This window comes from Blastocystis hominis (genome assembly GCF_000151665.1).
Source record: "Blastocystis hominis, Singapore isolate B (sub-type 7) whole genome shotgun sequence assembly, scaffold_0".
Lineage (NCBI taxonomy): Eukaryota > Bigyra > Opalinata > Blastocystidae > Blastocystis > Blastocystis hominis.
Window position 1 is genome coordinate 1,331,514 of NW_013171815.1, and position 11,957 is coordinate 1,343,470.

The 11,957-nt window shown below is 49.4% G+C and overlaps 6 protein-coding genes; 4 read left to right on the forward strand and 2 right to left on the reverse strand.

The window, feature by feature from the left end:
* Window positions 1-18: 18 nt before the first annotated feature.
* On the forward strand, window positions 19-603 carry GSBLH_T00000434001 (uncharacterized protein; the record flags this gene model as incomplete). XM_013038641.1 has 2 exons in its annotated part: window positions 19-286; window positions 318-603. The coding sequence occupies 2 exons, from the start codon at window positions 19-21 to the stop codon at window positions 584-586; spliced, it is 537 nt and encodes a 178-aa protein (XP_012894095.1). The 3' UTR covers window positions 587-603.
* Window positions 604-1,367: 764 nt separating this feature from the next.
* GSBLH_T00000435001 (uncharacterized protein) lies at window positions 1,368-3,066 on the forward strand (the record flags this gene model as incomplete). The annotated part of the gene is made up of 3 exons (XM_013038642.1): window positions 1,368-1,460; window positions 1,493-1,554; window positions 1,584-3,066. 3 exons carry the CDS (start codon window positions 1,368-1,370, stop codon window positions 3,064-3,066), a joined length of 1,638 nt encoding a protein of 545 aa, XP_012894096.1.
* Window positions 3,067-3,118: 52 nt separating this feature from the next.
* Window positions 3,119-5,910, reverse strand: GSBLH_T00006963001 (uncharacterized protein; the record flags this gene model as incomplete). The annotated part of the gene is given in 10 exon segments (XM_013038643.1): window positions 3,119-3,440; window positions 3,473-3,657; window positions 3,688-3,834; window positions 3,862-4,114; window positions 4,147-4,441; window positions 4,472-4,617; window positions 4,646-5,439; window positions 5,470-5,760; window positions 5,798-5,871; window positions 5,883-5,910. The coding sequence occupies 10 exon segments, from the start codon at window positions 5,908-5,910 to the stop codon at window positions 3,119-3,121; spliced, it is 2,535 nt and encodes an 844-aa protein (XP_012894097.1).
* A 594-nt stretch (window positions 5,911-6,504) lies between these two features.
* On the forward strand, window positions 6,505-9,824 carry GSBLH_T00006070001 (uncharacterized protein; the record flags this gene model as incomplete). Its single annotated transcript, XM_013038644.1, has 9 exons — window positions 6,505-6,527; window positions 6,577-6,662; window positions 6,720-6,895; window positions 6,937-7,921; window positions 7,955-8,114; window positions 8,186-8,740; window positions 8,770-8,998; window positions 9,034-9,491; window positions 9,524-9,824. 9 exons carry the CDS (start codon window positions 6,505-6,507, stop codon window positions 9,822-9,824), a joined length of 2,973 nt encoding a protein of 990 aa, XP_012894098.1.
* Window positions 9,825-9,883: 59 nt separating this feature from the next.
* On the reverse strand, window positions 9,884-11,242 carry GSBLH_T00000436001 (uncharacterized protein; the record flags this gene model as incomplete). The annotated part of the gene is made up of 2 exons (XM_013038645.1): window positions 9,884-10,704; window positions 10,738-11,242. The coding sequence occupies 2 exons, from the start codon at window positions 11,240-11,242 to the stop codon at window positions 9,884-9,886; spliced, it is 1,326 nt and encodes a 441-aa protein (XP_012894099.1).
* Window positions 11,243-11,605: 363 nt separating this feature from the next.
* On the forward strand, window positions 11,606-11,926 carry GSBLH_T00000437001 (uncharacterized protein; the record flags this gene model as incomplete). XM_013038646.1 has 2 exons in its annotated part: window positions 11,606-11,732; window positions 11,767-11,926. 2 exons carry the CDS (start codon window positions 11,606-11,608, stop codon window positions 11,883-11,885), a joined length of 246 nt encoding a protein of 81 aa, XP_012894100.1. The 3' UTR covers window positions 11,886-11,926.
* Between the last annotated feature and the right edge of the window lie 31 nt (window positions 11,927-11,957).

The following is an 11,957-nucleotide window of genomic DNA, read 5'->3' on the forward strand; positions in this document are numbered from 1 at the left end:
ATTCCGATCGTCAGCGAGATGGAGCGTCCCACGCGCAAGCGTGTGGGCGTGGTGGTGTTCTTCGCCTATCTGCTCATCCTGGTCCTTTATCTGCTCAATTCCTTCTCCGGCTATTTCGCTTTCTGCGGCTACTCCGCTTCGAACGTGCTGGATTCGTACCCCGCTCTGGATCCCTACATTCTGGTCGGGCGCCTCATCATCTCGTTCGCGTTGTGCTTCACCTTCCCGCTCTACGGCTACTCGGTGCGCGAGGTCATCGTGAAGACGTTCAAGCTGCAGAACACCAGTAGGACAGAGAGGGATGCGATGAGATGCAGAGTACTGGAAGCTCGCCTTGGTCACCGTGGTGATGGTGCTCTCCTGCATGACCGTGGCTATCTTCTTTAACGACCTGTCCACCGTGGTGGGAATCACTGGAGCCATCGGCGGCTCTTCGCTCATGGCCATCATTCCGTCGCTTCTTTACATTAAGTGGACGAAGGTCAGCGAGACGAAGTACAAGTGGATGCATTATACCGTTGCCTCTCTGTATCTCCTTATCGGCTTGGTCATGGCCTTTGTTGGAACTTATGTGACTCTTGTGTAATGATTCTGAAGATGGCTTGCGTTTGTTTGTTTGGAAAAATAGGGAGGAAGTATATTTAAGAGTGGTAAAAATCGTCTTGAAGAAAAAGGGTGGAAATAAGAAAGAAAGGTCGAATGAACTGTGAAGTGGAAGGAGAGAGCGAAATAAGGGAACTACGACACTAAAAAAGGATGGGGATGAAAAAGAAAGGTCAAAAAAATCGTGATACTTTCTCAATGTATGCGTGTCATCCTTGCGCAGGGACCATGCTAATCTTCTCTGTATCGTTCCAATTTTTCCAGATGACCTCCGAAGAGGTACCCAATACTAAGGTGAACCAGCGACTATTTAAGGAACGTCAAAATCGGAAAAATAATAGTTATGGGTTTACGATGTTTTCTCCTTTTTGGAATTTTTATTATATCTCGACTAAAAATTCGGAGGACTTCACAATCATAAAATAAAAATCGCTACATTGTTACCCATCTGTAAACACACAACATTATACCTCTTTAGGCTATGGTATTAGTATAATTCTGTTCATAGACCAGGAATCTTCCCTAATTGAGTCTCTACCATCCACGTTTTTCAAGAACGGGATCTAAAGTAATACTAGCCAGCCTTCTGTGTACTGATCGTTCAATACTCATAAATACTCGAAAACTGATTCCTTCCCTTAGATCACGACCAAAAAGGTGAGTATTTTTGGAATACAGATTTCTTAAAAGAATCGAACTATTGTAGTTTATCATATCTCAAGTGAACGTGAATGTATGGAATAGTGGATCTCGTTCCCAGTTAGATGAATAACGATGATTTGAAGCAATTGGCCGAATGGCTCAGAAAGTGCCAGCTGGAGAAGGCTGCCGAGGCTTTTGAACACTTTTTGTCTATTGTATATGGAGGATTAGTGTCTTTGAATTGTAGTCTTCGTCAAAGCGCGGTTCTCTCTTAAGTAAGCTGGATGAAGCTATTGAAGCGGGAATCAAGTGAGAGCGACTATAGTTTTTTAGTTTAGGAAGCAGAAGCTGAATGATTCGACTGATTCTAGTTCCTCGAGCAGCAGCAGTGACAGCAGCTCGAGTTCTAGTTCCTCAAGCAGTAGCAGTAGCAGCAGCAGCAGTAGCAGCAGTAGCAGCAGCAGCAGCAGTTCCGATTCTTCAGATAGTTCTGATTCTGAAAGTGAAGAGGAGGAGAAGAAGGAGAAGGAGAGCTCTAGTTCTAGCAGTTCGGATAGTTCTGACTCTTCTGACTCTTCTGACTCTACTGACTCTGAGAGTGAAGAGGAGGAAAAAAAGGAAGAAGAAAAGGAATCGAGCTCTGATTCGGATAGCTCGGATAGCTCGGATAGCTCGGATAGCTCGGATAGCTCGGATAGCTCGGATAGCTCGGATAGCTCGGATAGCTCGGATAGCTCGGATAGCTCGGATAGCGACGAGAGTGAAGAAGAAGAGGAAAAGAAGGAAGAGAAGAAGGAGGAATCGAGCTCTTCCAGTTCGTCTGACTCCTCTGACTCCTCCGATTCTGAGAGCGAAGAAGAGGAAAAGAAAGAAGAGAAGAAGGAGGAGAGCAAGGAATCCAGCTCTTCTGATTCTTCTGATTCTTCTGATTCTTCTGATTCTTCTGATTCTGAAAGTGAAGAGGAAGAAGAAAAGAAAGAAGAAGAGAAGAAGGAGGAAGAAAAGGAGTCGAGCTCTGATTCTTCTGATTCCTCTGATTCTTCCGATTCCTCCGATTCAGATTCTGAAAGTGAAGAAGAAGAAGAAAAGAAGGAGGAATCGAGCTCTGATTCTTCTGATTCTTCTGATTCTTCTGATTCCTCTGATTCTTCTGATTCTGAAAGTGAAGAAGAAGAGGAGGAAGAGAAGAAAGAAGAGAAGAAGGAAGAAGAGGAATCCAGCTCTTCGGATAGTTCCGATTCTTCCGATTCCTCCGACTCTGAGAGCGAAGAAGAGGAGGAAGAGAAGAAAGAAGAGAAGAAGGAAGAGGAGTCGAGCTCTGACTCTTCTGATTCCTCGGATTCCTCGGATTCCTCCGACTCTGAGAGCGAAGAAGAAGAAAAGAAGGAAGAAAAGAAAGAGGAGGAGGAGGAGGAGGAGGAGTCGAGCTCTTCGGATTCTTCGGATAGTTCCTCTTCCTCGGATTCCTCGGATTCTTCGGATTCTTCGGATTCTTCGGATTCTGAAAGTGAGAAAGAAGAAGAAGAGAATAAAGCAGAACAAAAGAAAGAAGAGGAGTCAAGCGCATCAGACTCATCAGACTCTTTAACTTTACCGAAGTCTGCGGTTTCTTCCGATTCTTCCTCCTCTTCGGAAAGTGAAGAACCGGTAGAAGAAGAAGAATCGAGTACTTCCGATAGTTCGGATTCTGATTCTTACGATAGCGAAGAATCTTCTTCTTCTTCTTCTTCTTCTTCGGATAGTTCCGACTCTGACTCCAGCTCCGATTCGGATTCCAGCTCGGACTCCAGCTCGGATAGTAGTAGCAATTCCAGCAGCTAACTAACTCTACAATGACTTCTCTCTCTCTTTGTTGAACACAAACAACACACTTCTATCGGTATTTACTCAAAACCTTCTTAAAAAAGCCGCACACAAACTCGGAAAGAGAGGAATCCGACCGAACTCGATCGTCTCGCAAACACACGCTAATCTGATTCATTTCCCTCTCCCCTCGAAGATAGACTCGCACCTGCAAATGCTCTCCAAGACTCTCCCGCAGATTCTGCACCACAGTTTGAATCCGCACGCAAAGCGGATCGTCGTTCTCCAAAATTCGCAACTCCGAAGCATGCATCGTGTTCACCACCGTCGAAACGCCCAACACTCGCGTGCAAGTCTCAATCGGCACCGACTTCCCCACAATCAGCACGATTCTACGTTCCACACCCTCTCTTCTTCCTCCTACCCAAACTCTCCAGTCATCAAGAAAAGATGCTCATGATCCAGCACACGCCCCGATAAAGCGAGGCGATTCGGCATCGACACCCAATCGCCTTCGTCCTTGCCCCACGCCTCGTCCGTCTCGTCCAAACAATACAGATGCGGATACAGATAATCCATCACGCGCTCCGGCGTGCAGTTGTACAGAATCTACGCGTGATTGGATCGGCGAAAACGCACCCATTTCGCGTAGGCTCGCTCATCCACGCGAGGATACACATCTTCGAGCTTCGCCACGCTGTTCATCGGCGTCATCGCAAGCAGCGGAGATTTAAGCAAGGCGTTGAGATACAGCGGAAGCATGGCGAGTCGCTCCGGCAGCGATAACTGAGCTACATATAAAAGGCAAACAACGAGCTTCGAACAGATCGGCGTGGTCGAGCACACACAGTTTCGATAGGTCGCCAAAACGGTGGCAACGATGTTCTGGACGTGCTCTCGCGTATCGAAAAGGCCTCCTTGCTCCACTTCGGCCACGGTGGCGCGCGTGATCAGCATCAAATACGCGGTCAGATCGATGGAATGGTAGATCGTGGCGTAATCGGAGGCCACTGCAAACCGATAATTGAAGACGCGGATGCACGTCTCCATCTGGTCATTGTGATACCTATCGTTTATCCGCCACACAAAACCCCGAACAGCACTGCAAACTGCGCGTACGCGTAGGGCTTTTTAATGTACCGGTCGATTCCGATCTCGGCGACAATCGACGCGTCGGGCGTCATGCAGGAACAAGAGAACGTGTTGCCCTGCGGATCGTTCACCACGCCTCCGTAATAGGTGATCAGATTCAGTCCTTCGGAGAGGCGAAGACGGCCGCTCAGCGAGCGCGCGGACGGGTTGAGCACGAGCACTTGCAGATAGGCGTGCAGCTCGGCGAGAGCCTGCTCGCGGTACGGACCGCGGAGCGACGGAGCGAAGTAGATCGAGCCTCCTACGGGTGAAGCAGAAGGAAAAAGCGCACCGGTATCGCTGATAATGCTCTCCAGATTGGCCAGCACGAAGTAATCCGACGCGGCGCCCGCGCAGAGGAGATCGATGCGCACCGCGGACGCTTGGCACTGCGCGTCCAGCTCCTCCAGCCACACCGTGTCTCCGTTCCGATTGTATCTACATCGCAGCGAGCCAGCAGAGCTACAGCGCGGCCTCGTCGGTGGTTCCGTACACTTTGATGCCCTCCTTCGCGAGCGAGCTTCCCTCGCCGATGCTCGGCGATCCCTGGATCACCACGATCCGGCCTCCTCCCACGCTTCGCAGCACGTTCATCGTCCCCTTCACCGCCGCATACAGCACAGCGTGCGTCGCCGTGCTCCCTGCGTTCGCATACGACAGCACATAATCGAGCAGCGCGTGGATCTGCGGCAAGGTTTCCTCGGTCACGCGAATCAGCCACCGGCCCGGCGCGATCGCTCCGAACGCTTCCTCGTAATCGGCCATGATGATTTGGCGCACGCGGCCCTGCGACCAGCACAGATAATGCGTGCGCACGTCCACCATGGCGATGCCCACCAAACTCGGCCCTTCCTTCTCCACCATCAGCTGCGTCGCCGCTTTCAGCCCGGCGATCGTCGCCTGCACTAATCCCGTCGACACCGCGCCCACCGACACGTCCACCAGGAACGAATACACGGGGATCTGCCGTCCAATCCCATCTCCGCGCCCTACCGAGCCCTCCTTCATGTTGAACTGCTTGCTGTCCACCACCGCCTCGTAGCTCCCGAACTGCAGCTCCGGCTTCGCCTCGATGTCCAGCGGGCGGCCGTTGACGTCGAGCGGGCTCTGGTACCAGTCGGGGACGTCGTTGACCGCTCCGCAGAGATTGCAGGTGAACGAGCGGCCGTAGTTCGAGAAGGAGGTGAACGAGTTCACGTACCCGCGACATTCCGAGCATCGAGGAATGCCCGCGCGACGGTCCACGCGGTGGATGGGCTGCTAGCCGTTAGGGGGCGCGGGGATCGGTACGTTTTTGGCGAAGGGCGTGAGAACGACGCCGAATCCTGTCGAGAAATCCGCGTCTTTGCCCGACAGCGCGGCGGTCAGCATCGAACGCTGCTCGGGGATCGTCGAGAGGGACGGCCGGAAGAAGAAGGGAGAGCTGTTCGCGCCCTCGATCACTTGGAGCGGCGTTTGCGGAAGCGGGAGACTCAGATTGTCGCCATCCGTAGGGAAGGTCATGGGGCCTTGGAAGTTCGCGGGAGGATGTGGAATCGTGGACGGATCGATACGCTGATCAGGTGGAATCACTGCTGGTGGCTACGCATGATGATAATGATTAGTCTCTTTTTCGTACAGGTTCGTGGTAGATCGGAGCTGGAGCATATTCTGGCTGCTCCTCGGGCTCCTTTGCCTCCTGCGGTGTTGGATCTACAACTCACGCCAAACAAACAAAACAACGGTGAGCATACAGGTCGGCCGCTGTCTTTCCGTGACGATATTGCGGAGTTATAGGGGAATGAAGAATTTGAGTCGGCGGAGGTGGAACTGGAGATCTAGAAATAAAGAACCGTTCCTTTCCGCACGTTGTCGAAGTTGGAGGTGGAGCTAATGGAGATGCGAGATGAGTCACAGGAGGAGGAGCTTGGCTAGCGGCTGGAACAGGAGCAAACGGGATTGGAGATGGTGTTGCTTGTTGAATAAATGGCGACTGCTGCGTAGTAGGAGAGGTGGAGCCACTTTTCTGACGCTAAACCGTTTTTCCCCATGCATACCTGCCTCAGGAAGGGGTTTACTTGACTCATCAGGATTATTTAATTCAAACGACACCAGCAACAAGGTGATGATGAAATGAAACTCCCTACTCCAGTTTTCGAGTAGTTTTCAGCGAAAAGTGTAGATTCCTCTTTTCTCTCTAAATCTATACATTACTCATCGTGCTACGATCACTGGAAATACACAATGAACGAATACTCCCAAGTGCTGACGCAGTTTCTGAATTGCTCCCATACCGTTGTCTCCGAGCCAGGATCAGAAGAGGCAAGAAGGAATGAAGAAACTCTGATGCAAATCATCACATCGCCTCAGTTCCCTTCGGTTTTCTTGTCATATTTGGTAGCTTTGCGTTATGTGTAGTGAATTATTCGAACGGGTCGATGATCCCACGCCACTCGTGATGGGGGCGCTCTCAATGAAGAATATGATTGTCTCTCCAAAGGGAGGTAACATGGGAGATCTTAATGCAATAAGTCGCTTCCTTCAACTCTGCTCATTTGTAGAGACGTTTATTTTCCGATATTTGCTCAACCACATAAATACTCACAGCAATGTCGTTCACGCACTATGCTCCGTAATCGGAAGAATCATAAAGGTAAGCTACCTAACTGATTTGCGTCAACGAAAACTGCTTTCCGAGATGGGAGAATTCTTTTCTGGAGGTCTCTTCTACCAGAAAGTGGGTTTCGAAATACTAACCGAAGTGGTTGTTCAGATTAGTCATTTTTCGTCCTGTATCATTTTCCTTTTCTTCTGATCGTAGTATTCGAAACCCACTCCACATTCCGAAGCACTGCCATCATCTTCTGCGATACCATGCTTCTCCCGATTCTCAAACAAACCCTTTCTTACATTCCTACATCCTCTCCTTACCCTCAACTCACTCCAGAATACATTGTTTTCTATTCCTCCCTTCTCCGTCTCTTCAACGTGATCCTTCAATTCGATTTCTCAGGATCGAAGAATGAAAGCATGGCCGATGAAGTCGAAATGCTGCTGATTCCTTCGGATTGGTCGCCCTATGTCACCTCTCCTTCCCTCCTCTCTTTCCTCTATTTCATTTACACCAACAGCGATTGCACCCTCGCTTCCATCGCTGCCGAGTCCGTTCTCTATCTCACCTCCATGCGACGATCCATCTTCAGCTCCTCTCCCGATGCGATCGGGTTTTACGGCGAGATTCTCCGCGCTTTAAACATCATCATCAAGCAACAAACGCACTTAGAAGACAGCACGTGCCATTTACTCATCTGCCAAATCCTCTCCAAACTCAAATTGAATATCCAGTTCAACGAGATCATCAAGTTCAAGGAGTTTCCAGAGTTTTTCCAGACCGTTTCGCAGTTTGCGACGTCGAGCATCGAGCAATACGGTTATTTCGGCGATTTCCTCTACATCCTGATTTTCTGGGCTCGCATTGTGGAGTCCTTGCGATACACCAACGCTCCCATTCAAGACTACTACCCGCTCGATAAGATGAAGCAGGACATTCTGAACGTGGTTCACGCGTTTGTCTACACATTTCCAGAGCATCTGGACGAGTTGATGGACGATTCGTTCGGAAACCCGCTTCTCAATATCGATAAATTCATGAAAGACGAAGAGCGATTAGGGATTCTTTTATGCTACGATAGCGGGGTCGTGACGGAGTGGATTCTGCAGCTCGCTACACCGCGATGGCCGGCGCGCGACATGCAAGATTCTTGTAGAGAAAATTGCGCGAGAAAGTGACGATTAGCGATCGTAGCGTGGAGCCTTCTGCTGATTTCGATCTTCCTGAAGCGGCTGAAATTCACAGATCTGCAGGTGAAAAGCAACATGCATTTGGACGCTTCGCGTCTCTGCTCGTTCGCGTTTGCGGTGTCCAAAGTGCTGAATGAAGAAACGCCGTCGATTCTGTATGAAAGCTGTTTTGTGTTTATGAATACTTTCCGATTATCGTACGCATTTCGACTTGTCTGCATCGCAGCGTTGAGAATTACAAGCTGAACGCGATCGTGAACATGCAGGGCGAGGGGACGAAGAACTACACATCGCAGCGCATCGAGGCCTTCAAAGTCTTCTTCACACGCATTCTCGACGGAGAGGTCGCTTCCGTTCTCAACCACTTCATCTATTTCATTCTCTTTTCCCTCGCTCTTCCCTCGCTTTCCTCGTTCTGCGTTTACCAGGCCGTCTCTCTCTTCGATCTCCTCTCCAAAAACATGAACGCGCGCGCCGTTCTCGTCCACGTCTCTTCCGTTCGCGCGCTCATCGTCAATCATCGAGACACGCAGCTTTCCGCGCTCGCTCTCCCTGAACACATGCGATACCGCACCGTTTTCTACTGCGCACTCACGCAAATCATGCTGCACGCCGCGGTTCCCGGAGACTTGGAAGGCTTTACGAAGCCGTTTATTAACGAACTGCAGGAAATGAAGCAGAAGCAGCAGTTCGGCGCACTCGTTCCTTTGCTACGCGATTTAACCGGCGTGTTTCGCGCGTGTGCCGACGAGAAGAACTTCGTGTGCTGCTACGACTTGCTGTGAGGTTGGAATCGAGAGTTGAACGTAGTTGCCCGCTTTGCTTCGAAGTCGTCGAGCTCCAGATCGACAATGAATGGGGAAACCCGTTCTTTTCCACGGCTCTGTTCCGCTTTCTGGCGGAGCTTTCGCTGAATCGAAGCAGTCGAATCAACAGCGACGATCCGTCGCCTCGCATCGCGCTGTTCTTCCGGTTCATTGCGTCGATCGCGCAGAAGTATTTTATCTTCGCAGCCACCCTGTATCAATCCTCTCCCAGTGTATTTTAATGGATCAAAGGATGGATGAATCGTAGAATCCTATTTATCCGAACTCCTGCCTCAAGGCGTTTCAGATTCTATTCGAAATTCTATCGAATCTGTTCGCAGGGAGCTATGTTCCTTTTGGAGCGCTTCTCTACTACAACGATCCCTATCTGTTCGAGCTAATGTCTGCAATTGCGCAAGCGATTCCTGCTCTGGATCTTTCTGGACTCGAAACGATTCCGAAATTGGGTGTTTCGTTCTTTAGTTTTCTGCGCGCTCTTTTCACTTCTTCGATGCTGGTGGTGTCGTCGCTCCCTCGCGATATCTTCTTTTTGTTTGTTCGGTACTGCATCGCGGGACTGTCTTCCGACAATGAATCGATCGTGAAGTATTCGTGCAGCAGCATCGATTCCTTGGCCACTTTCATCTATCACAATCATAAAAGTTGCAGTCAGATCTGCCGACGCCTCGTCGAATTCATTCAGTCAGAGAACGATTTCTGGTATTTGTAGGCGTCCACAACGTCTGTGATGTGTGTAGAATCATCGAGCAACTCTTCGATGTCTTGCTCTTCACAAAGTCTTCTCTGCAGTGGGATTTGTCGCGGCCGCTCTTGTCCGTGTTTCTCGTCGACGAGTCGTCCATGCAGCGCTATGCGCAGAATCTCTGCCTGAATCAGAGCGAGACGATGGTGCAGCAGATCGTGGAGGTCTTCGAGGAGCTGTCCAAGTCGGCGGATCGCTCGCTGGAAACGTGGTCGCGCGAGATGTTCACCATCACTCTCACCAAACTCGTGAGGCGACTGACGCAGTTTTCCATCCAGCGCCGCGAATTCGCGTGAGATCGAGTGGGTCGTCGGGTTGCTTGTGTGTATCTCTGTATTGGTTTGGGCTGTTTCGATCAAACACACAAATCGTCAAAAAAAACGACAGAACGGTTGTGGAACTGATTCACCAGCTCCACAAGAAAGTCGCGTCTTTTCCGAGCAACCACCTTCAGCCGCTCATACGTGCTGTTCGCCAGCGATTCGTCAACTACTTCCGCATTTTCGTGCGTCACAGAAACCATATTTAGATCATAATAATCGTTCTCGAAGCTCGGTGTGCCGTCCTTCACATCGTAGATCTTGTAACACTCCTCGTTCACCCCCTCCACTTCGCGCCCATCCAAACTCGCAATCACGACGCATTGAATGTCTGCATCGTTATCCACCCACTCGTCGCCCAGCGACTGACACATCTGATTCAGAACCAGCGACGAAATCACGAACAGAATGCACGAGCGAGACGAAGAGAACGGCAGCCCGAAGCGACAGCGAGGCGACCGATACAGCCATCGCTGGATGCTCCGCTCCGCGATGAAGCGAGCTTTGTGGTGCCAGTAATTGTAGTTTGAAAGGGTCGATGGATGGCGACTGTTCTTGATCTCGGTACAAGAAAATGGAATTTGAAGGTAGGGAAGCTCGGGGTACGAGCGATCCGCAATGAGAAAGGAACCGCGGTTCAGAACAGTGCGTTTGTGGAAGCGAAGCGTGTAGCCCAGAGCCGATTCATTGAAGATTTTACAGTTGCTTTGGTTGCCGTTTTCACTGATGTGGATGTTAAAAAAGCGACCATCACGACCGATCACGATGAGAAGCTTGATCCCTGGCTGCGCTGGCTCTTCGGAGGAGCTGGAATAAGATTCCTCCGCGGAGAGCAGCTTCGGGACGAAGACTGTATCTACACATCAGAAGAACAAGCGAAGCAACGTACCCACAACACCCACAGCGCCAGGGAAGAAGCGCTTTGAATTCACCCGGAGCAAATTTTGATAGTTCAGAGCAGGAAAGCAAATCACTTTGTCTCGAACTTCGTTCATCATCTTGTTAAAGAGATTGATGTATATCTCTTCGAACGAAGAAGAAATGCCACAGAATTGGGAGCAGCTCCTCAGCGACAGACACGAGTTTATATAGAGCACTGAGAAGCAAACAAATTCGGTTATCGCTTCATCCTTATTATTGATTAGAGTCGATAATGTGAACGTCTTTGTACTCTTGATCTCCCTGCAAATCCGCGGAATCGTCTCCCGATTAACATGAAAAAGTCTGCGGAACATTGAGTTGCTTGCCTTGGTTAGAAAATAGTACAATAATGCTTTGGTTTTCATGTCCTTCTCAGATCGGTACCAGATCCTTGAAGAGAAATCGTTGAGCAGCTTTTCGCAATACCTTTGATCATTTGCATTATTCACAAGCATATAGGCCACTTCTTCCATCCTATACCCCAATTGATCCCAATTCTATAGAGTTCCCAAGTCCGCTCGAATTTTCGTGCGTCCAATGACTTTGTAGCCTGAGTATCTGTTGCATTTTCGATTTATCACTTCTGGATGGGATATCTACTGCTAGACAGAGTAAATAGAAGTTGTAGCAACGGATTATCGAGAAGCTAGGCGGTTTTTTCATCCGTAGATTTTGGCATTTTATGTATGTATCGACGCATCTGCACTCCTATTATTCCTTGGTCCCATTCACAGATTGATTGGATTTCACTACAGCGTTTTCCAGAATTCGTGCCTTATTTGACGAGGCGTTTCGTTTTGGTTCATCTCCTTTTCTAACTTTGTTAATAATACGAAATGGCCGAACAAGTTACTGGAAATACTGTCCCTCAGAGGGTCTCTCTCCATCGCAATTTTGCTTTTAAGGATTATTGCATTATTGCTGGTTTGACCTTGATTTCGCTCCCTCTTGGTTTTTACTTTGGTATTTTTGTACGATGGATGCGGATAATGCGTAGGAAGGGGAAATGGAAAGTTTGTGCAGAAGGCTACGATGTATACCACTGGACTCCTGGGTCTCGCTGGAGGTTATTCCATTGCCCTCGTAAATACACGGAAGCGCATTCTGGGTGAATAAGCTGGTCAAGGAAAGCGTTCATTCCATACAAACTGTTTAGTGTTTTGTTTGTTGTGAGATGAAAGAGGAGTG